The 23,975-nt window shown below is 40.4% G+C and overlaps 1 protein-coding gene across 4 annotated transcripts; it reads left to right on the top strand.

Annotated features, from left to right (window-relative positions):
* The first annotated feature begins 602 nt into the window (after positions 1-602).
* On the top strand, positions 603-23,441 carry si:ch73-40a2.1 (tyrosine-protein kinase receptor TYRO3). Of its 4 annotated transcripts, none has more exons than XM_037112475.1 (15): positions 603-860; positions 3,963-4,024; positions 5,220-5,838; positions 6,810-6,965; positions 7,845-8,186; positions 8,837-9,029; positions 9,558-9,649; positions 10,690-10,803; positions 15,222-15,302; positions 15,384-15,476; positions 17,622-17,743; positions 20,275-20,384; positions 20,683-20,842; positions 21,012-21,148; positions 22,799-23,441. In XM_037112475.1, the coding sequence occupies exons 1-15, from the start codon at positions 755-757 to the stop codon at positions 23,121-23,123; spliced, it is 2,712 nt and encodes a 903-aa protein (XP_036968370.1). In that variant the 5' UTR covers positions 603-754; the 3' UTR covers positions 23,124-23,441. The 4 variants fall into 4 exon arrangements, with proteins under 4 accessions (XP_036968370.1, XP_036968372.1, XP_036968373.1 ...); XM_037112477.1 differs by having other exon boundaries at positions 604-860; positions 7,845-8,177; XM_037112478.1 differs by lacking the exon at positions 603-860 and adding an exon at positions 2,684-2,749.
* Positions 23,442-23,975: the final 534 nt, after the last annotated feature.

Below are 23,975 nucleotides of genomic sequence, written 5' to 3' on the forward strand. Positions count from 1 at the left end.
GTGGAGTAGGCAGCATGTCGAAAGGGTGTGTTTCAATGCAACTTTTCTGCCAAACAGGTCAGACAAAAGGCAACGGAGTGGTCGGATAAGGCAGTTGGATGTCTGGGCAATGTGTGGCAGCCTTTAGGTTGAGACAGCTGAGAGTAACCTAAGAAGTAAAGTTACAGGTGTAAATCCAAGACAAAGGACGTAAAGAGGCCAAGAGGTACCACAAAGTTGTAGGGTTGCCCAGTAGGTTCATCACCATGAGTAACTTCTTTCAATGAAATAAAACTTAAGGAAACATGTAAACTGGCATGGTTCATCATGGCTCAGGTCAGGAAGGTACTACAGCGGATGATTAAAAGATCACTGGTTTAACATCACTGTTTCCATACCTATATAGTAGGCCTATATATACTCTTTAGCCATACTTTGCCAGCAACAGAAGGTTTTTATTTATTTTAGTTTATTGTTTCTTAGACTGTAACTGTATTTTGGTTGTGTTCTGTGGTATATTGTCTTATTGCAGTCTTGGGTTAGGGATTGGGTAGGGAACAGTAAAAGGAGCAGCAGCAGAACACAAATACAGGAACACAGCAGGCAGAGGCGTGTTTCAAGAAGAGGAAGGCTCCTCTCAGCAGTTTAATTATGGCATTCCTCTGAACCTAATCATGAGTAGATGTAAACACAGGCATCAGTCATTTTACTGACCCTCTGGAGAACTGACTGACAGGCTGGGTGTACGAACCAGCAGCATTAGCAAGCTGAAAACATGGCTGTGTGTAACACCACTCTGTTCTGTGTATGGCACGTTTTAATCCTGGTGTGGCTCTGGATTCTGGAAGCTGGCTGTGACACACAATATCAAGCGGAGGAGGGTGAGTGATCAGGTGTTTTACGTTGACAATGGAAGACTAGTCCAATGAATATATCAAAATTTAACATGTGGTGGTATTCAAATAAAACTCTAAATACTCATTCCAGAAGACTCTGAGAGGGTTGGAAATGTTTCAGGAAAAGATAGGATTATCTTTTTTTGATTGGCAGTAATAAAAAGTACTGTGTATAATACATATTATGTAATGTTTTCATCTTCTTACTGCTGTCTCTGAATACATTATATCATTTATACAGTTACTGTATCATAGCCTTGTAAGCCTTGTAAAAAAAACAAAAAACAAAAAGCTTATGAGAATGAGAAAAAAGTTTCTTTTTAGAAACATACAATACAAACATACAATTCCGCATTAATAAGTTGTAAAATATATCACTTTAAGTTGACATCTAATCTAGGTTGAGTGTGGAGCTAATTTTAACTGCTTTATATACAATTGAGCAGTTTGAGCAGTTTAACCTATAACATGAAAGATAATCTAGAAACAGATCATATGTCTGTTAAGCATTATTTGAGGAAGGTTAGCTGTGATATTTAATCTTGCTTAGATACTTTTTGGGTACACCGGTGCAAATCTGTTGAAACTGAGGCTATGTCCATACGTACGAAAACGATCTTTTTTCCCCCGTCTTCCTCAGCATCGTTTCAAGAATATTTGCGTCCAAACAGATCCATCGAAAACGACTCAAAACACTTAACTACAAGGCGAGTAAGTTGCAAAAAAAGGCTCAATATCTTCTGCAGCACGAACACAAGCATGTAATCCGTTGTTGTTGTTGTTGTTGTGGCTGTGGCTGTTATGAGACATTGTGGGGTTCAGAGGTCGAAGGCTAGAGGACAAGGGGTGGGGCGATGGTGTTATCGATACGAAAAGTATGTGGATTCGCTGTCCACATGAGAACGCGAGGGTTTCAAAAAAGTGAGCTTTCAGGCGTTGTGTTTACAGGATCCATGTGGATGATCGGCCAAATGATGCAAAACATATGCCTTTACACAGAAAAGCATTTCTGTATGGATGGCCTCCGAGTGCAGTTCCACCCAAGTCGGAGCCAAGTCAGCATAAAAGTAGAAGCCAGTGCTCATCTGTTCAGATACATTTTGTCCAGGAAAGAAAAGCTGTGATCAGATCACTAGATCACTAGGATCTGCAATCACAACACATGGATTCTCTCACCACTGCTATGCAGACGACACCACACTCCTGGTCCAGGCTACTACTACTGCAACTCCCTCTTGGGTGGACTCCCAGCCTCTGAAACTAAATTGTTGCCGTGTATCCAGAGCGCTGCAGTGTGCCTCATTTACAATCTTCCCAAATTCTCCCATGCGGTGATTCAAGATGATGGTGCTGGCCTTCAAGGCCGTCAACGGAACTGCACTCATCTACTTCCAAACACTGGTCAGACCACACGCCCCAGCAAGGGCACTTCGCTCATCTACGTCAGCCGGCCGACTGGTACCCCCATCGCTAAGAGCAAACAAAGCCTCCAAAGCTTTGGCAGTTTTGGCACCTCAGTGGTGGAATGAACCCCTGACCAATGTCAGGACAGTGGAATCTCTCTCAATCTTTTGCAAAAGCCTCAAGACTCATTTGTTCAGACTTCATCTTGACCCCATGTAACATCACTCCCCCCGACCCCCCACAAAAAAATAATAATTGTATGCACTTGTATGTTTGTATCGTTAGTTATTCTATCCTAGCAGTTTTGGACTCTTTGACAAATAGCAGTTATGATCCTCAGATGAGGGCTTGACAATTGTTTATATATATATATATATATATATATATTTTCTTTTTTCTTACAGAGACTCTACAGCCATGCTAATGGGACTGCAGGCTGTATTTTCAGCCAAGTGCATTTTTCCCCCAAGGTATTGGTAATGAATTAAAGGACTGGACAGCTTGAAGTTTTGATCTTCTGATGTCGAAATAAAAGTCTGAGGAAAAGTCCAAGTTTTTTGTGCTAGTCTGTATAAAACATTAAACTCCAGTTAAATTCCCTCAAATTAAATCTGAACACTCAACTCTTTTGAAATTAGCTAGGTGCATTGTTAACAGTTAAAAGACCAAAGTAAACCTTAATACAGCTATCTTTCACCAAAATAATCTCAGCATATTTACATTTTCCATCCATCCATCCATCATCTGTACATATTCTATGTACGCCGCTTAATCCTCTGCAGGGTCGCGGGGGGGCTGGAGCCTATCCCAGCTGACTTAGGGCGAAGGCAGGGGACACCCTGGACAGGTCGCCAGTCCATCGCAGGGCCACACATAGAGACAAACACTCTCACACACTCTCATTCACACCTACGGACAATTTAGAATGATCAATTAACCTCAGTATGTTTTTGGACTGTGGGAGGAAGCCGGAGTACCCGGTGAAAACCCACGCTTGCACAGGGAGAACATACAAACTCCACACAGAAAGATCCCAGGCGTCCCAACGCGGGACGCGAACCGGCGATCTTCTAGCTGTGAGGCAGCAGTGCTAGCCACTGGGCCACTGTGCAGCCCGATATTTACATTTTATGAGAGCAAACATAATCTACTGAACTCTGCGAAAAACATTTTAGAAAGAGGAAATGATCTCAGGGGGCGGCTGTAGGTCAGCGAGTAGAGCAGGTTGACTAGTGAACAGAAGGTCACTGGTTCAAATTCCGGCTCCAGGCTGCATGTTGAAGTGTCCTTGAGCAAGATACTGAACCCCATGTTGCTCATCAATGAGGGCCCTGTGCTGAGCTGGCGACTTGTCCAGGGAGTACCCTGCCCTCGCCCTGAGACAAGGCTCAGCAACACAGCTGGAAAGGGATAAGCGGTTACGGACAATGACATGACATGACATGAAGTGATCCTCATACTCAAGGAAACAGTATGAGGCAAAGTGTTGTGTTGTTGAAGTGTTTTGTTGTTGTTGTTGAGTCTTTACCTATAGGTGTGTGTTCTCCCTATGCTGCTGGAAGTGAACTGCTAGGGGATTTCTGACTCTGTTCTGACAGTTAAAAAGGAAAATATCTGTCATACAAAGTTTAGCATGATTAAACAGAGTGACAAAGTTCACTTTCTTTCCTCTTCTCTGTTTAGAGGAGATCTTCCACTCCGACAAACAGACCACACTGGAATGGACTTCTGACCCACCCAAAAAAGTAAGTTGGGTTGCTAATAAGACACAAGATCATTTAATTGAATGAATAAAAAATAAATCATACAAAAAAAAAACAAAAAAAAAAAACAGTTGGAGGGTGGAGGATTAATTGAGTAATGTCACTGAGGAAAGAAGGCCTGTGTCATGTACAATAAAAAAAAATGTTTGATCAGGTTGAACAATGACATTACATGTTCATACAAACTGTACTCATTATTAAAGAGTTACTTTTAGTTTTACGTTTGTTTAAAGGTCTTGGGGAGTACTAGTGCATATGTAAAAAAAACTTAGTACCAAGCCGTTTGCGGCTCCAGAGGAAACTGGATTGCCTAGTTGTGTTTTGGATCAGGCTGGTTTCAGACCAAATCTGGCAGCGCAGCAAAAAAGTTGAAACCTGCTCAACTCTCAGAAAAAGCGCATCCCGATGTCATGTTGCTGTGACTGAATGACTGAAACCAAAGTGGAGTGTAATGTAGTGTGTCACGTGTAGTCACTCAGTTTGACATTGTGCACTAGTCTAAGGATCATCTGTCGATGCCGACGAAACTGTAAGACCAACATGCTTAACCTACTGTTGCAGAGACATGACTGTGGATCAGAGGCAGAGCAGAGTGGCTCAGTAGCAGGGTATGTTATTTAACTTGGCTAAATGTTATAAAGGAAACACAGATCTTTAACCATCTTACCACTCACTAACGAAGTAGAAGTAGAAGTGCAGTTTATAGTATCATTTGATGTTTTTGGCTTAAAGGGACACTTTGTAGTTTTGGAAGTAGTTTGTGGTTTTTATGAAGAAATTCAAACTGAGAATTTTTATTATTACAATATTAATCTAGTAATGATAGAAACATTTTCCATAAATTAACAAAAAATTGCAGTTCTCAGAGGAAAATAAGGTCTGTTGGAAGCTAAAAAATTGGCAGGGTCCACCACATATAAACAAACTGAAACAGTGTAAATTGTGTCGCCCTTTAAGGTCAGTTTATTTGTTCAGTGTATGCAGTCATCAAAACAAAGTTTGAGTGTTTCATTTGTTTAGGCAGAAAATAATCAGCCAATGAACATCTTTATCTTCTCTGGTTCATGAGCTCTGTCTTGAATCAAGGTTGCCAAGTCTCATCAAGACTTTGTGTAGACCTGTGGTCCTACCCTGCAGCTTCCACTCATGTTATCTTGCATCTTTCCTATCATCCCAGTGGAGTGAAATTCGGCTGAGAGTGGGTACTCAGCGTCTGGTGCCTGTGCTCCAAGCTTGTGTAGGAACTGAAACGAGAACTATTTTAAGCAAGTGGATGGAGAGTAAACATGCCAACGATCTGCTGATGGACATTGCATTTGCCCAAGAAGAAGAGCCATCTGGTCAGCTCATTCCACTAAAAGTTCACCTTGTCAACTCAGACACACCCATCACAACACTTCCAAGAGGTTGGTCAGCCCTGGACCTTCAGACCTTGGAGCGGTTTCCTGAGACGGTCTCTCCACAGGAAATATCCAGTCACCTGAAGCGGAGCCAGGCTCTGAGCCTGGGCCCTGTCAGACGTAGAGGCTTCCAGATCATCTTCTCCTACTCCGGAACATGCGTGCTGGTAACATCCATTAGACTGTACTACAGGAAGTGCCCTCACATCGTGGCTAACCTGACCTTGTTTGAGGGGACAGGGGCTGGGTCCGGTACCCTAATGGGTACCTGTGTGAAGGGAGCTGTGGAGGTTTCTCCACCTGTTAGAGAGTGTAAGGTGGATGGAGTATGGGGTCCACAGCTGGGGGGATGTACCTGTGAACCTGGCCATCAAGTCATGGGTGACACCTGTCAAGGTATGGAGGTCACATGATTTTTATTTATTATTTTTCATAGATTTCTGTCTTGATCACTGAGCAATACCATATATACACATTATGAATTAATCTGCACATTCTACCATGTGTCCTGGCCAGAGATGGAGAGTAACTAAGTACATGAATGGTATTTGTCTCAAAAATGTAGTAGAGTGAAAGCAGAAAATAGAAAAACTCAAGTGAATTAAAATGACCAAAAATATACAATATAATGTATATAATACTTAATAAATGAAGAATGAAACAGCACAAACAGCAATTTATATTATAGTTTTGTTTTTCTTACCCCTCTTTGGGCTGCATGGTTCTAAATAATGGAGGGGACGTAAGATCAGGGTGCAATACCAAAATGACCAAAATGACAATGTTGTCCATTCACCTAATCAACATTGTGTGATTTTTTTTTACATTTGGTTTGTATATGAACTGCCACAGGCATCACAACATTTCTCAGTATCCTGGTAAAAATAATCTCGGACTTCTTGGATTTATAGATGACGTGTCTTTTATCACATGAAATGCAACTCAGGACTTTCACATCCTCTTTCTCATGATCTTCTTCCTCCTCAGTTTCATCTTTTCTCATTTTATTTTTACTTGGACATTTTTCCCATGTTGCTCAACAGACATAGTCTAATGTTTTCTGCGTTGCCAAGCAGCTCCCCCCCACAACACGAGAACATTTATGGACACAACTACATAGGCATACTCACAATGCTGCTATCCTCAGGCCTTTCATCAAAATTGGGCTGAACTTGGGGTTTATTCAAAAGCCATAAGCCGAAGGAGGCTTTGTGCAACTTTGCCAGACCCTTCCACTAGTTGGAGTCCGGACAATCTTCCAAGCAAATGCTTTATCTTACAACCAACTATGCTGACAAATAAAACATTTACAAACAGTACCAGTATCAGTGGTGGGAAACACACTATCATTATTTCTATTTCAACAGCATGCATGATGGGCTACTACAAAGCAGCCAATGAGAGTGGAGGATGCCGGCTGTGCCCACCAAACAGCAGGACACATGAGGAGGGATCAGAGAGGTGTGATTGTCTGCAGGGTTTCAACCGTCTACCCACTGACCCCGAAGACCTCGGCTGCACGAGTAAGAAACACTGAAGGGGGTTTGGAAATCCTATGGGATCCCTGTGGGATTAATGATTTCCTTAGTTTGCACCTTAATTTGACTATTTTGGTGCTGCCCACTGATTGTATCTCTAGCAGACACAAATGGACAGCACATTCTCACTTGTCTCATTTTTCTGTTCATACAGAATGATGCTATCATGCTCATTTGTATGAGGGAGGATTGGGGCCACTGTGAAAAATGTATGTGTACCAAGTTTTGTTTGTCAGAATTAGTCAGAATTCAGATTTTTGGAGTTCAAGTAAACATTCTGAGACAATTCTGACTTTGAGATTAAATTAAAATGACATTTTTGATTGAGCCTGAGACTAAAGGAGCACTCTGTAATTTTGGTGAAGATTTTTGGTCAAACTCTCTTTTCTTCCATTGCTGAATAAACTGAATAAACAAACTGATGTTAAAGGACAACACAATTTATGCTGTTTCACTTTGAAGCTAGAAAGGTGGCAGGGTCCGCCTCATATAAACAAACAGTGTTTTGGGACCTGATTTTCCTTTGAGAACAGCTTATTGATTCAGTATGGTAAAATGTTTGTATTATCTCATTAATATTGTAAATATTCAAATTTCCCATTCAAACACTTAATAGTGCCCCTTTAAAGTTGGAATTCTGATAAATGTCAGAACACAAATAAATGTTTTACATTTGCCCTAATCCTCTTCTGTAAATTTTAAATATAAATGGGCTTGAATATATTTCTTTGATTTAAAGCAGGGCCTGGCTCCATCCTTATTGTCCATTTCTGCAACATGAACATGATATGAAAAAGGTGACAGATGACACTGGTTGTCTCTCCGTCTAAACCTGTCTTTGTTGCCCTGTCTTGTCCCCAACAGAACCACCCTCTGCCCCTGTGAATCTTACAGCCCATCATCATAATGACTCTGTGCTATTAATGACGTGGGATCCTCCTCATGACTGGGGAGGCAGACAGGAAGTGATGTATCGTGTCAACTGCGAGAAGGAAGCAGAGGTGGGGAGTCGGTGGAGGGCATGTGGGAATGATGTGGTTTTCCTGCCAGACTCAGTCAGACTGAACGGCACATCTGTCATCATCACAGGACTGAATCCACAGCACAACTACAGACTGTCAGTGAAAGCCTGGAACGATATATCCAACCTGCAGGGGGCACCACCTTCATCCACTGCTACTGTTACCATCCATAGATGTATGCAAGGTTAACTAGATTTCAGCACATTAGATAGGAGGAGTGGGACAAACACATCTCTGAGACAAGAAATAGACAGCTGGGGGAACAAGGGTTCAATTCTGGTTTCAGTTGCCAACTATAAGTTTCCAACTGTGAATGCGAATGTGAACTTCCTAATTCAAAGCATGACTGTCATTTTTGAAAGAAGATAAAACACACTCTTCCACTGAAAAAAAAAAGTTGGATTCATAAGTGATAAAACACACATAAGTTAATTTAATACACTCAATGGTTCGCTGCCACAACCTTACGTAAAGCAGCAGTTCACCCAAAATTGAAAATTCATTCAATAACTCCATCGCCCCCATGTTGATAGAAAATCAGGAAAAGTTTCAGAATCCACAAAACATTTCTAGAGCTTCAAAGCAAAACAGTGTTGCAGCATTCTTCTAAACAACGGAGGTTGATGGGGACTTGTTTACTTGGTACATTCAGAAAAGCTCAGGGTTGAATTGAGTATCACCAGTGACATCTGTGTCTTCTTTAGTTCTCCTTACAGCTCATATAAATATTGAATAGTGAAGTGCTGCTGGGTACTATAGGAAAACCAGAAAGTGAATCTTTGAAGTCTTCAGAATGTCAAAAGTACTGTTATTTAAATGTGCGTTGTCTTCCAGGGAAAGATCCTCCTGTGGTGACAGCTGCGACCCAGGCCTTCAACATCTCAGAGCAGGAAATAACACCAGCTCCTCAAGTACAGAGTCACTTTTCCCAGTGGCTCACAGTTGGTGTTTTATTCGGCATCCTGCTGCTTGTGGCTGTAATCTCGATTGCTGTGGGTGCCCTGCACTGCAACTACACTAAACTCAGGTAAAGGGACCTTCCACTGCTGTTTTAACAATTACAAAAGACATTTGTGGAAATGTTCAATATTCCAAAATGAAACCTTTTCCAAATCATAGTGCAGGATGAGCTATTTGCACATAGGTGCTCTGGGTTTTAATAAGGTTTAACTAGGTTACTAAACTGGTGGAGAAAAAACACTTTAGAATGAGAAAACTCACACTTCATGGATTTATGCTTAAGATTCATGGTTCTTTTAATTGTCTTCCTACAACACAGGGGTGTTCCATGAAATGTATGTTGTCCCCTTGCTATAAACAAGAAACAGATTTGAGTGTTGAGGATGAGACCAGGATTCTGAGGAACAAACATTCTCTGTAGTCTAGCTGTATTAAAACTTTTGACATAACTGTCAGTGTACAGAGTGCGAGGTGCTGGCAAAACTATGGAGTAAGTAGGAGAAACCAGTGCTTTGCCAAAAAATGAGAAAAAAACAACAAAAGAAGTGAGTTTTTTTTCTTACTGATGAGGATATTAAGTAAGAATTCTCTACAGGTCTGACCAGGATGTCGAACTTTTGCCAATGGACGCTGTAATTTCCTATCGACGTGCCCAGGAGGTTGAGGCTGCACCACAGCAGGCCAACAGTAAGTGTCACAGTCCTTAACAGTAGTAGTAATACTTTGACATCTTCGTATTTAATAATTTCTCCTCCTTGAGAACAGCAAACCAAACAAGCATTGTTCTCTTCTTCTGGGGTCATACTAAGTAATGTCACACTCAGGACACACTGGAAAGTTGTCCTGAGTGTTAGAGTTAGGGCAATTACTCAGAAAAGGTTACCAGTGCTACCATTTGCCATTTATACTGAAAACACCTTGAGAAAATATGAAACTGGCTGAGGTTAGGATGCAGTAAAATGAATGATTGTGTCGTTTCTGGGCTCTCTTCATCAGAGGTGTTGGCGAGTAGTATGTTGATAAAAGAATTCTGTGGAGGCAAGGCTGGGTGGAATTATAGAACAATGTTTATTGAAACAGACCTCATGCCAGCATCCGATCCAGGAGTGCCCGCTTTTCTGGTATTCTTAAATCTATGGCAAAGGCAAGGCCAAAATGCTTCGTCCTGTGCTCTATCAGAACTCCCATCAGCCTTCATTCTTAGGAGATCTTCCAAGTACCACCCTTCCATCTCGTCCTATGCAAGGGTTTTTAGAGTCCCTTTTCCAGTTCACACACACTTCTCCTAATTGGTCACTTTGGTTATCCAATAGACTAAAAGAGGAGTTGACCTGTCTCCCTGCTCCTCTCCCATAACTCATCAAACCTGGCTGCGGTCAACTTTAGGTCTTGTCCCAAAAATGACCCAAATGGGTTCTCTGTCCTTCTACGGAAACATTAAGCATCTCCCACCATTTGGCATGCAGGTCAAACTCAGGTTTAGTACTTTATGACCTCCTGGACCTTCACTCACACAAGGAAAACCAATTAGTCATCGCTGAATTTAAACTACATAAAAGCAAAGATCAGAATGTGTTGCCATCCAGATACCTCAATTGTGTTTTGAAGTTGATATAAATAATTCCTATGACAAATTAATCTTCATATTCATACTCCTACATTTTAACTGTCATGCCAGCAAGAAGCTGATTTCAATAGTCATAAATGCTTCGCTTTTCCTGTTTCAGTGTTGGAGGGTGTGGACCAGTTGTTGGAGGGGCTCAGTGGCAGGCTGCTGGCCAGTCTTAAGGATGTCCTGGTGGAGAGACACAAGCTTACCCTGGGCAAAGAGCTTGGTAGAGGTCAGTCCATGGGTCCTCATCAACAATAATCTAATTTTAACCACACAGATGAGCAAACTCTCAATATCGTGACTAATACTGTATAAGTCTTTTCTGCTGGCATATCAAATTCAGCTCTTCCTACAGCGCACCTGATAGGATAAAGTGGCACAGTGTCACCAAGAATTACATTTGTATTGTAGGATTCTGCAGTTCATCAATAACACTGAATGCCAATGCAATATGTTGTGTGCCTCTACGTTGCAAAACAGAAGGAAGAGTGTCAAGGCTGGTGTGGTGGATGCGTATTTGTTGCTTAATCTTAATCCCAATTTAACCATTAGTTTATTTGTCATAACCATGATCTTTACCGTACTGCAGTTGATATGCAAAAATACAAAATAATTTATCTTTTAGACAGACTACAACAAACAAACAAACAAACTGGGTGTCTTGCTGGACTTCATATTTGCTTCCAATAAACATACAGTAAGTCACAATTGTCTCTATGGAGACACTGTCAATATCAGCCCCTTCAGAAAAACACAATTATGCGGTTGAATAATTCAATGTATAATCAACCAAAGGCTGCTTATTTATGTGGGGGCCACATTTTTTCAAATACACTGCACTTTCGCCGCATAAATTGCTGATTTCTGTGCAAAATATGCGGGGCTTGCATGATTTCATAATCCCTGCATTTTCGTTGCAAAAAAAGTCACATATCTTAGCAGAAAGTTGAAAAATGTTGCGTTTACTTCACACAAGAACAGCCATTTTCCCGTTGCCATGGGAACGTTATGAAATAACATAATTACGTGACGTGAACATCACTGAAAAGCTGCAAACCCCACGATGAAGCCCGCAAATCAGTCTCATTTTCCAACAAAAAAAATCATACTAGTTTCAAAAACCTCACAGTTGTAAGTATATTGGTAGTATGTAAATTTACATTACAGTAAAAGATTGCACTTTGTGCACTGGAAGCACTTATTTTAACAGAAGATGTCTGTTTTGTATAGCTAAAAGCTGTAAAACAGCACACATTTTATTTGTTTTATATTTTATTTATTCATTTTTACAGAAGTTGTAGCATATTGCTTTTGTAAAGCTACAGAACTTGTTTAACTCATCAATGTTTTGTAAGTTTGAGCCATGTGTTTATTAAGGTCTGAAATAAAACAAGATGAGAACTTAAATATTCCCAGCACTTTCTGTGATGTGGTATGCTTGCTTATGATATGATAAGGCGTAGCCTAGTGAGAATGGGGTGTTGGGGGAATCTTTCTCTTTTTCATAAAACCACATTTTTTGCAAGTTCCCGCAATTTTTGCAAGTTCCCACAATTTCATTGCATAAAATTGCGTAAATATCCCACATATTCCATCCATTCCATTGAGAAAACGTGCCGCATAATCAAGGATTTTTGCCCGCAACAATCACAAAAAAACTTCACTGCATTTCACCTACAGCACAGTTAAATCCAATATTAAGGGTTTTGACTTTTTATGTTGTTCTTTAATGAGAATTATAAGGTAGCAGACTACACCATCACCTAATGTGGAAAAGGCACTGAACGAGAGGTATTTATCACAAATAAACTGCCAATATGCATGGCCACCAGAATGACTTTGTGTCAATTCTCTGGCTACTGAAAAGAGTCTGTATAGTTTTCTGTCATATACTCACATTCAAATTAGAAATGAGAGATGAATGAGTGAACTATTTTTTATATAACCATAGATTCTTACTTCACTTTTGAATAAATCAGAGATGAGAAATATGCCATAAAGATGCACAAACATTTTTATCCCATATCTAAGGCAGGTTAGAGTTAGGGCTAACCTTTTTAATAGGTAGTCAGTAATGACGGCATTTACTTACTGGTCAGATGCTTATCCAGTCTGGCTCAAAAGTTTCTCCATAGATGTTTTACAGAATTAAATCTTGCAGCAACAGGACTAAGTGTCAGAGCAGGTCAGCCCAAGGTGGGGCCGGTGGGCCAACGTCAGCCTACATCAGGGGTGTCAAACTGATCCAGTAAAGGGCCATGTGGCTGCAGGTTTTCATTCCAACCAAGCAAGAACACGCCTGATTTGGATCAGCCAACCAATCAGCCAACCAAGCAAGAACACACCTGATTTGGATCAGGTGTGTTCTTGCTTGGTTGGAATGAAAACCTGCAGCCACATGGCCCTTTACTGGATCAGTTTGACACCCCTGGCCTACATGAAGGTTCAGTTTGGCCCAGCAGATGTTTTTAGATCAAATATTTTTAGAATAAAGATATATACATATACATTCAATATTAATCACTGTTTAAAATAATTCAGTTTTGTTGTTAGGTAAAAAGGGCCTCAAGTATGGAGATCCCGAATTAGAATGAATCAACACGTTAGCATGGCAAGCAGAGTGACACAGGAAATCAGTTAAACCACAAATTGCCATGCTAATGCATCTGAATGTTGCTGTGATACTTCAGCCTTCAGCAAAGAGGTGGGAGGACTGACGGACATTGAAGTGCCTGGCATGCCTCTAAGCACAACTAAAAACTGAGCTTGTGAGATGTATTGAGGATTCTGAATGATAGCCTACACCTTCATTTTAAAAAAAAAAAAAAAAAAAAAAAAGCAGCCAGATTTTAATGCACTGAACACCACTTATACATACATCAAACAAATTGTTTAAAACACTTAACCAAAGCTTAACCAAAATCAGATATCCAATATCTGAAAGTTTCTCATCTGGGCAGGGGCGCCGACAGGGATTTTTGGGCCCCAGGAAAAGAAATCTAATTGGGCCCTTGTCTGGGCCGGTGAAAACATTTGATGCATTTTAATGATATTTTCGACTATCATTTGCCATATTTGTGAAAAGAACATGACCGTTATGTGGTTACTGCTCACTGTCTCCCTTGTAGTTCTGCATGCAGGTCTAATTTATCTATACAACTGTAGACTCATAGGTGGTGGCTTTGGATTTGGGGTGATATAAAACATAGATGAGGCTATATGGTGGTTGTGATTTAATCTTCTGATTTCCAGAAAATGTAAACATTTCTCTGACTGTACTGAGATTTGTATTGAGTCAGTCTGCGTGCACTAGAAATGTTCTCTTCTGTTCCTACTGCAAAGCAGGGGGTGAGGTCCCAAACTACTGACCAAACATTCTATTTCAATGATAGCTGAATTTGAACTATATCATATACACGTGCTCTTTTTATTTCAGAACTGTTTTTAGTACATGCAAATCATTCTGAAATAAATATGGATTATAGGCTATTTTGTATTTGATAGGGGGCTGACTGACAGCTGCTGCTGCTGATGCATTAGACCTATCTGTTCGAACAACATGTTTATTTTAATTATACTCTGCCTTATTGACCATTATGTGAGAAAATTATTTATTGTTTTATTTTTTGTAATGGTAAAAAGAGCAAGAGAGACAGAGAACTCCCCACAGACTCCCTGCAATGACTGGCATGTCATTGAACACAATGTTGCTCACCTTCTTCACTGGGACAGGGAAGGGGATAGTTACGGGGAGACTGGGGAGCAAGAGAGACAGAGAACTCCCCACAGACTCCCTGCAATGATACTAACTGGCATGTCACTGAACACAAAGTTGCTCACCTTCTTGACTGGGACAGGGAAGGGGATAGTTACGAGGAGACTGGGGTGCTGCTGACTCATCTGTCGTTAAGTCTGCTAAAAGGAGCAGGGACAATAATTTAATATGAATATCTTGCGAAATGTTTCCCTGCACTGATTAAATGTTGATGAAATGTACGTTACGCTGGTCTGTAGCTAGCCATTTTATTTTACTATGGACATTAAGCCAACAGGTTAAAACGACTAACAGACTGTAGGCTACCCACCTTTCTTAGTAAAAAACTGGGTTACAGATTGACATCCTTTCCTTGGACTTTCCTCTCTCTCTTTCCTTTTTTGAAAACCAGATTTTGAATTAGGCACCATTGTGATCACTGTAGTTCTGGCGCATCTACTGATACTGTCACAGATAAGTGCGCTAAGGCAGGACCAAACCATTTCATGCAGATACAGGGAGGTGGTCGGTCAGTATGGATGTTTACTTTTTGGTCAATGGGGATATTTAACTTCTACTGCCAAAAACAAGTAAAAACAAAGAAATAATTGATTTTATTATTATTATTATTATTATTATTATTATTATTATTATTATTATTATTATTATTATTATTATTATTATTATTATTATTATTATTATTATTATATTTGAAATATATCCTGAATGATGATGGTTTAATGATTATTTATTTATTTAGTTTCCTTTCCTATTTTTGGGGGCCCCTGTCAGTCAGGGGCCCTTAGAATTGTCCTAACTTTTCTCCCCAATACCCTTCACCTGGGAGTGAAGGTGAGTAACAACATTTGATCCTTTTTTTTTTTCCCCTGCAGGAGAGTTTGGCTCAGTGTATGAAGGAGTCTTCACCACAAATGAAGGCATGGACATCAAGGTGGCTGTGAAGACCCTGAGAGGTGTGTGTACTAAAACTCAGACCCTCAGCTCTGTTCTGCTATTTCTTATTTGTTTCATTCTACTTCATCCCATACATCCAGTTGGATTCTACAACCATGAAGACTTGCACAAGTTCTTGAGAGAGGCAGAGATCATGCAGAGCTTCCGTCATGAAAATGTGGTCGGACTACTTGGTAAGATACCTTATTCAACACTCGGAAGCCTAAGTCTTCAGTGTGACTGTGATAACTTGATCATTAAGACGTGTCCTTTGCCGTCTACAACATTCCACAATATGTTGCTTGGTGGCCACTCATTAACTTCTGGATTGGGTTGACAAGTTCATTTTACTAGCCTTCAACATTTTTACTTCATGTGTTCACTGACCATGTTCCTTAAAGGAGCTGCAAATTTTAAATTGAACATAACTTGAGCTAGCTTATTAATTTGCATGTAGAAAACACCTGTTAGTTAAGAAACCTCTGTGGGGCATTTCATATGGACTGGCAAATGAAAACAATATGGCTTGAGGATGTGCAGTGGGTTTTATAAATATGGACCTTCATATCATGAGATCAGGTAGCTGTATACAGGGTGATATAGTAAGCACTGTATCTGTTCAAAAGAGGTCTCTGGTGTCCAATGTAATTTTCTCCCTTGATCTTTCTCCAGCTGTCCTCTAACTCCTCATCAATAACTTGGACTCCTTCCCTCTTGATGCCATTACTTCATTCAGTCTTTCATACTGTCCAGGGCCCTTGCCATTCCATCATACACTATTCCAGTCTCCCTCTCCAGGAGGGGTGGGAAGTCCTGCCCATAGGTGTACCAAAACAGATCTTAAAGGAATGAAGGGCCTGTGTTAATTACAAAATAGCCTAAAGCTAGTACTAAAGCTTAGCTTCATGTGACCATAAACATTTCCTAATGGTTAACAATGAACATCCAGGCTCTGAGGACTGACTCTTTGTCTTAGAATGGTTCACTAGCACATGCTTCCAACTATATAATATGTCAACATATACTGCAATGTGATCTTTTAAGCCTTTTCTGGATTGGCATCTGGTCTCCTACCTGTTGGCTGTGCTTAGAGTATCTCCACAGGAAGGCATCCAGAAAGGTATCACGATTAGATACCTGAACAACCTCAATTGACTCCTTTTACTGTAAAGGAGCTACTTTTGTGAGTTCCTTCAATAGGTAAGATTTTACATGCACAATTTATTTCTTATGGCCCTACCCAAAGGCTATGAATGTAGCTAAGGGAAAAAGAAAGTAGATCAGTTGGTAAATCAATATTGTCCCTCTACAGAAACAGTACCTTTAGCAAGTGCTCAAAATAAAACTGTTCAGGTTAGGGCTGTCTTGAATACCATTTCAGGGACTTTTGAAGCTTCAATGTCAAACTATCATTCTTGCTGTCATTATTTAACTAGACTTTGATTTTATTACAATTTTAGTCTGTGCCCAGGACAAGAAAGCTCTACGGCAGGTGATCAAAACCACCAGAAAATTACTGGTACTCATTTACCCTTGTACCATCAGACTACAGAGCAGCTTCATTCTGACTGTGAAACTCCTAAACACTCTGCTACATAAAATGTGTTTTTTCCTTGTGTTGCATAAAAAGGTCTTCAACTTACAGTACATTTGATTGTACTACCCTGTGTTGTAGAATGGAAAAAAGGGAAAAAAAAAAAAAAAAAAAGAACCTCTGAACTTTAGTCCAGGAGGGGCAACATCAGCCTCTTTCCCTGCTTCCAAGTCCAAAGGTCACCTTGCACCTTGATGAGTGAGCTCTAAGAGGTTGCAAGCCTGGTCACTGCCAGCGCAGTGTCTCCTAACCATAGCAATGGTAGAAGCTTTGAAACACTTGGGTTAGCCCAAGTAAGAAATTATTTAACACAGACAGTAACACTGCAGTTAATTTTCCTCTTGCAACTTACAGTCAAAATGTCCCCCCCCCTAAAAAAATAAGCCTAACCATGAGTGTTAAATAACCTTAACCACATTGTTGTGTCCATGACAATGTGGGTCCCCTAAACTTGACAACGTTCTAAATTTAACACAATCCAAGGACTGTGTTTTTGTGTCCAAGCCCAACAAACCTTTACCATCACATTGTGACATAACAGCTTTTTCAACCAGCAGTAATTTGCAATGAAAGAATGAAATCACTTGTCACTTTAAAGGCACTGACAAAGTGTTTTTGCAACATTTCATGTCTTTATCATTAAATCACTCAGCAGATAATTAATTTTCTGATCTGTCACTGTTGCCACTTGTGATATTTCAACTAAAATTTGATAAACTATAGCACATTTGTGTCTGTCCTGTAGGGGTGACTTTACAGAGAGAGCAGGACATTCCTCTGCCTGTTCCCCTGGTCATCCTGCCCTATATGAAACATGGAGACCTTCGTCAGTTCCTCATTGGTACACGCTATGGCAACATTCCCATGGTAAGATGCAATCAGCCTATGCATGAACATAACTGCAATGTCAGCACATGCTTAAATAGACAGATACATACAAGAACACGTTTGACTCCCACAGGAAATTGGTTTGAGAGTAGTTTCTCTTTTGACAAATGGCATTTGGATGATTCAGGTTTTTCCTTTTATAGCTCTGGCCATCCTTTCTTTTGGCTGTAACATTGTAGTGAAGTCCAACAGGACTCGAACCATGATTGGTCGGACAATCAGACAGCTTGTAAACAACATTTGTACTACTTGCCAGATGTTATGGATTTTTGTAGCAGCACTGAAGAGCTCCGATTAATCCAACTGACTTTTGGTCATTTCCCCACTAAATTGCCCCAAATTTTCTAAAATGTGACCGCATTGTATACCAAAATCTACGTTTCTCATCAGAATCATAGGCAGATTGCAGTGAATGAGTTTGAGCACATACTAATGAGTCTCTGATTAAATAGATTAAATCCAGGAGATCCAGTTTGAGTTATGCATGCAAATGTGGATCATACAATTGTGGATGGTGAATTAAATGGTTCTTAGTATGATACATTTGTAAAGTAAATAGTACAATATTGCTATATACATTACAAAAAAAAAGTCATGAGTATGTGCTTGCATGTATAGATGTGCAGGCATACTTTAGCTAGAACAACCATAACTCCTTTTGAATGAAAACGAGCACTGGTAAAGAGCCAGTGCCAAATTGAAATAAATAGTAGCACGACCAAAGCGCCCATGTTGCATATCAAGCACTACAGATTAACATTTTCTTAGAATGAAGGACAGGAAAAGCATCAATCTGTGGCAGTTTATCTGCAGAGAGGATGACAAATGGTAAACTGGGTGACAAAACCAGTCAGTGTGTCCATATGTGGCAAACACACACTGTTGTGTGCCGGTTATGTCTGGAAGTGTAACCCTAACCCTAACCCAGATGTAACTACATATTTTACTGTACATAAAACAAACAAACAAACAAAAAAAACCATATGGCCCAACCATAACACACCTGCTTTTAGAAAGTGTACCTTGTACACCAGCCGGGTTCCCAAGAATGTAGATACCTGGATACTCTGAACTCAGGGGAGCAGGTAAGCTGGAAGCAGAGCAGAACACAGTGGAGATTTCTGCAGGAGCCAAAGTCAAAGGCATTCTTGCAAAGGCAAAATACTGAAAAGATTTAATAGCAGCACTCTGAATTCACTGTATAGGAAGTAATAATCTAGCCCTGAAGTGGTGGAGAGACCAGGTAGATAAAGCTGAAGGGTGATGAGTTGATTACATACAGGTGTGCTACTCTGCTGCCACACCCACACACACATAGGGAAGGAGCAGGTGAGGGAGAAAGGAGGGGGGAAAGTCAGATAGGGAGAACTGAACACAGTAAACAGAACAAAAAACAGACTGCCACAGTACCACAGTGACAGGAAGTGGAGCTGAAACCAACCTGTTTTCTACTCCTCTCAACTCGTGGAAACGGTTGTACAATACAATAACAAAGACAATAGTTGAATATTTCACATGAGAGAGGGGATTTACGGAGGACAAGGGCGGCAGGTAGACAGGTGCAGGCAGTCACACAGCTGATTGTTGAGAATAGCGATGGCTGGGGTATCGGATGAGGCGGAACAATTTGGCACTGAAGAGAGGCGAAGACCAGGGTTATTTAGAGGCAGATAATGAGTGAATGAAAGACAGGTGTGTCACTCTGCTGCAGCGATGACACCACGTCCACAAGCACATACACACTCGGAAGGATCAGGAGAGGAAGAATAGAGGGGGGGGAACAGTACTGGTACACAATGTGACACACAAACATGTGGAGTGTCAGAAAAGTGTGGAAATTACAAAAAAGGTCATCCATAACAGAGGCCAACTGAAAGGACACTCACCCACCCTCGTTCCTTCAAGTTTTCTTACAAATTAACTACAGACTATAGAGCAACTGCATTCCTCAGGCTGTGAGACTCTGTCTTCCAAACTATATTTTTTGTTTTTAATAATGTTTTTAAAAATGACAACAAATTTATCTTGACCTTTACGTTTATCCTAGGTTGTAGATCAACAACAATAAATATGAGTCTGAATAGCCAGAAGATTTGAGCTCATTTACATTGTTCAAAAGTAATATGGTATTCTTATTGTATTCAATTAAAGAAGAAAAGAAGTAGTTGCATTTACTGCCACTCAGATTAGAGAAATGAGACCGGGTGGGCTGATTCCACACAAAAAGGGGTGGGGCAGGATGCAAGGACAAAGTACTGGGATAGGCCTCTTTCACTCATAATGACCCACTGAGCACTAGCAAACTGACCTAGGTTCACTGCATTTTTCTCATAATTAAAGAGAAAGCAGGTTTTTCAACACATCTCCTTCTACTGGTACACTAATGACAAGTGTAGTGAACACTGTACTCTTCGGATGACCTTAGAGAAACTTTTTAAATTTAGATTTAAAAGAATGACATTTAAATTCAAAATAAAACAAAGAATACGCCTGTTTCTATTCTCCTTCAGTTTGTGCCCCATCAGAGTCTTCTGCACTTCATGATTGACATTGCAGCAGGGATGGACTATCTGAGCTCACAGGGGTTCCTGCATAGAGACCTGGCTGCGCGCAACTGCATGTGAGTCCATCAGAGGGAGACACTGAGAAGTGGAGCTCGAAATCAACGACTCCTTGTTCATATAAGACTGTGTCTCTGTCCTCAGCTATTGGTATTCAACCATAGCTTGTATCTGGGAAGGAAGCCGCTTAAAATTTCAATAAAGCAGACTGAGAGCCTCAGAGGGGACAATGCGTGTGTGTTGGGAGAAAATCTTGTTTTGTTATTTGATCTGACTCCAGAGAGTAGTGCTTGCACCTCTGCAAGACTATGGTGATTACACAAATGAGCTTTTTTAAAACTTGCTTGTAATCCACAGGCTGGGTGATGACCTGAGGGTCTGTGTGGCTGACTTTGGCCTGTCCAAGAAGATCTATAGCAGCAATTATTATCGTCAGAAAGTAGCAACCCGTTTGCCTGTCAAGTGGATGGCCATGGAGAGCCTGTCTGATTCCGTCTACACCACCAAAAGTGATGTGGTGAGTCTTCTGAAGAATGTTACTCTGTCATGGAGATGTTTTTGGCCTCAATCAAATGGTTTACAGTTTTAAAAGTGGAGATTAAATTCTGATTACTTAAACTTTATGAATGTCTGGATTTGTACTAACCCACTATTTATACTATAATTTCCTTCCCCTGTCCTCTCAGTGGGCATTTGGCGTGACTATGTGGGAGATTGTGTCACGAGGAAGAACTCCCTATCCCGGAATTCCTAACCATGAGCTGCTGGACCTGCTGCTGTCCGGACATAGGCTGAAACTACCTAAGGACTGTGACCACAAACTGTGAGTTCCTGAACTTATCAGGGTCATTTCTCATTTTATATTTTGACACAAGAGATTTTGAGATATTAACAGAAAACTGTGAGTACCAGTGGGCAGAACAAGCAAGTTGGGGAGACTATTGTAAATAGGCTAAACTCTATCTTTGTACTTTTTATCATTCAATTGAAATATTTTACAAATATACATGCTAACTTCTGATATTAACACTTAATTGATTTTATATATGTTAAGTTTACTAGAAATGGTTAGGTTCATATCTAAAGAGAACATACAGTAAGTCTGAGTTTATGGGACACTGACTGGTGAAGAGGCTTAAAAGAATAACTAGTGTAGTACTTGTTCACAGATGCTCACAGACTCATTCCTCCAAACGTGTGATATTTACAATTTAAAAACTGAATGACCTCTGTACTCTCTGCGCCAGACCACAACAAATAATGAGAAGGGCATTCCTGGACAGCTGGGGGGAAATGTTGGTCCCCTGTTAATAAATGATTGAATAATTTATCAGTCAATTAAAAAGTATGGTCTAGACCTGCTCCTCGGAAAGTGAGATAACTTTTGTTTTGTATTGGTGATTAGCCCCTCAGGCTAACATCAGCCAGTATAATACTGCTGAAAAAAACATAAAAACTCACCTCCGGTTCTTGCTGAAGAATAGAAAACCAGTGACTGTGTCCCAACTCATCCTGATTCATTTAACCTTCTGCTTTTGTTTTTTTCTCACTGCAATGGTTTACTACACAAAGTTGTTGCACTACAGTAATCTCAACTTTGTTTACGTCTGCTTCCCCATGAGATCATGTGAGAGGGCTCATGTGTGAGTCCAGCTTCAGTCTGCAGAGCCATGAACCCAGAGTGCTTAAGACCTCCCCCCACTGCTGTACAGAGTGGCGTTTACTGTTTATTCCAAATGTATTAATATTGAACATGTCACATACTGCACTTCCTTGGGCAACACACCTGCCAAGTGTGAAGTAGATTGGATCTTGAGATATGTGAACACAATACAGAGAGACAGATCCCTTGCTTTACAGTTTGATGTGAGGAAATTAAAGTTAACTTAAATTCTGAAACAACAGCAAACATGTTTAGGTGTGATATATGTTACCACAGATGGCTTTGGTTTTATTTGCTCAGGTTTTTAAATACCTGTGTGAGCTTTCTGCTCACCAAATACACAGAGGTGGGTGCAATTGTGTTTGTGGTAAGACATGACTTATTAATTGAAATTAAAATTAAAATCAACACCACAGAACGCAATACAGACATAAATAAAGTAGTTGTCTAACAGAACACGATCTGTATGTTACCCAGATTTACAAAAACACATATTAACATATATAATATTAAAAGTGTCAGTGTGTTTATTTTGTGTTTATTGATCTATCTGTTTTTTTATGGGTTGTAATTATATCAGAACTACCGAGGAAACAATATCACTTTTATATAACTGCTCACAACTCAAGACATATAATCTCTGTAATGATAGGACACACACATCCTATCACACACACACATTAAAGACATATGCACCATATGCATATACATGCAGCTTTGTTGTAATCCATTGGTATAGAGAATAGTCTTATATCAACAGTGTGTTCAAATGAGCCTCACTCTGCCATCTCCATCTCACCCCAAACATAGTTATGAAGTCATGCAGAGCTGCTGGGATAAGCAGCCGAGCCAAAGGCCTGGCTTCAGGGAACTGGGTGAGACACTGAAAGGTCTTCTGTCGGAGCTTCCGGAGCTGGAGGCCAGCCAGGAGGCCAGCTACATTAACCAGGTCCTGGAGGTTGCTACTGCGGCTGTTTCTCAGGAGTCACAGACAGACTCTGGGAGAAGACTTGGAAATGTCTACCTGTCTGCCCCAGTGGGTGCAGCTTCAGCCAGAGTTGAGGATATAGAAGTAAAGGATGGTTACCTTAAGTGTATTACTAGCTCATTGGTGAAGGGGGATGATAATCACTAAAAAGACAGTATTTTTGTAGAAAAGAAAACTGTAAAAATTTATCTTACAGAGGACTTTGTATTAACTGTGTGTGAGAGAGAAACAGAGGTGTGTGTGTTTGCATAAAGCGCTCAGTGGCATTTCTAAGGGACAGGGATTCGGGGGTGGGGCTGGATGGATAGCCAAGGAGGACAATGTCTCCAATTGGAAATAAACAGCAAGAGGGTGACCGAAACAACAATGTTTGATAAGCATACAATATTTGCACAAACTTTTTCTGTATCAGTTACAAGAAAATATTAACTACACTGAACAAAAATATAAATGCAACATTTTTGTTTTTGCTCCCATTTTTCATGAGCTGAACTCAAAGATCTAAAACATTTTCTATATACACAAAAGACCATTTCTCTCAAATACTGTTCATAAATCTGTCTAAATCTGTGTTAGTGAGCACATCTCCTTTGCCCAGATAATCCATCCCACTTAACAGGTATGGCATATCAAGATGCTGACAGCATGAATATTGCACAGGTGTGCCTTAGGATGGCCACAATAAAAGGCCACTCTGAAATGTGCAGTTTTGCTTTATTGGGGGGGTCAGAAAACCAGTCAGTATCTGGTTGTTGATTGTGGCCTTTGGAATGTTGGTCCACACCTCTTCAATGGCTGTGTGAAGTTGCTGGTCATGGCAGGAACTGGAACATGCTGTCGTATACGCCAATCCAGAGCATCCTAAACATGCTCAATGGGTGACATGTCTGGTGAGTAACAGAGGAAGCCAGGTAACCAAGATTCAGACATTCAAAAAACAACAACAAAATGAGGCCATTTCTGGGCTATATTACAATGACGAGTACCTCGTGCTGATCA

This window comes from Acanthopagrus latus, chromosome 10, assembly GCF_904848185.1.
Source record: "Acanthopagrus latus isolate v.2019 chromosome 10, fAcaLat1.1, whole genome shotgun sequence".
Lineage (NCBI taxonomy): Eukaryota > Metazoa > Chordata > Actinopteri > Spariformes > Sparidae > Acanthopagrus > Acanthopagrus latus.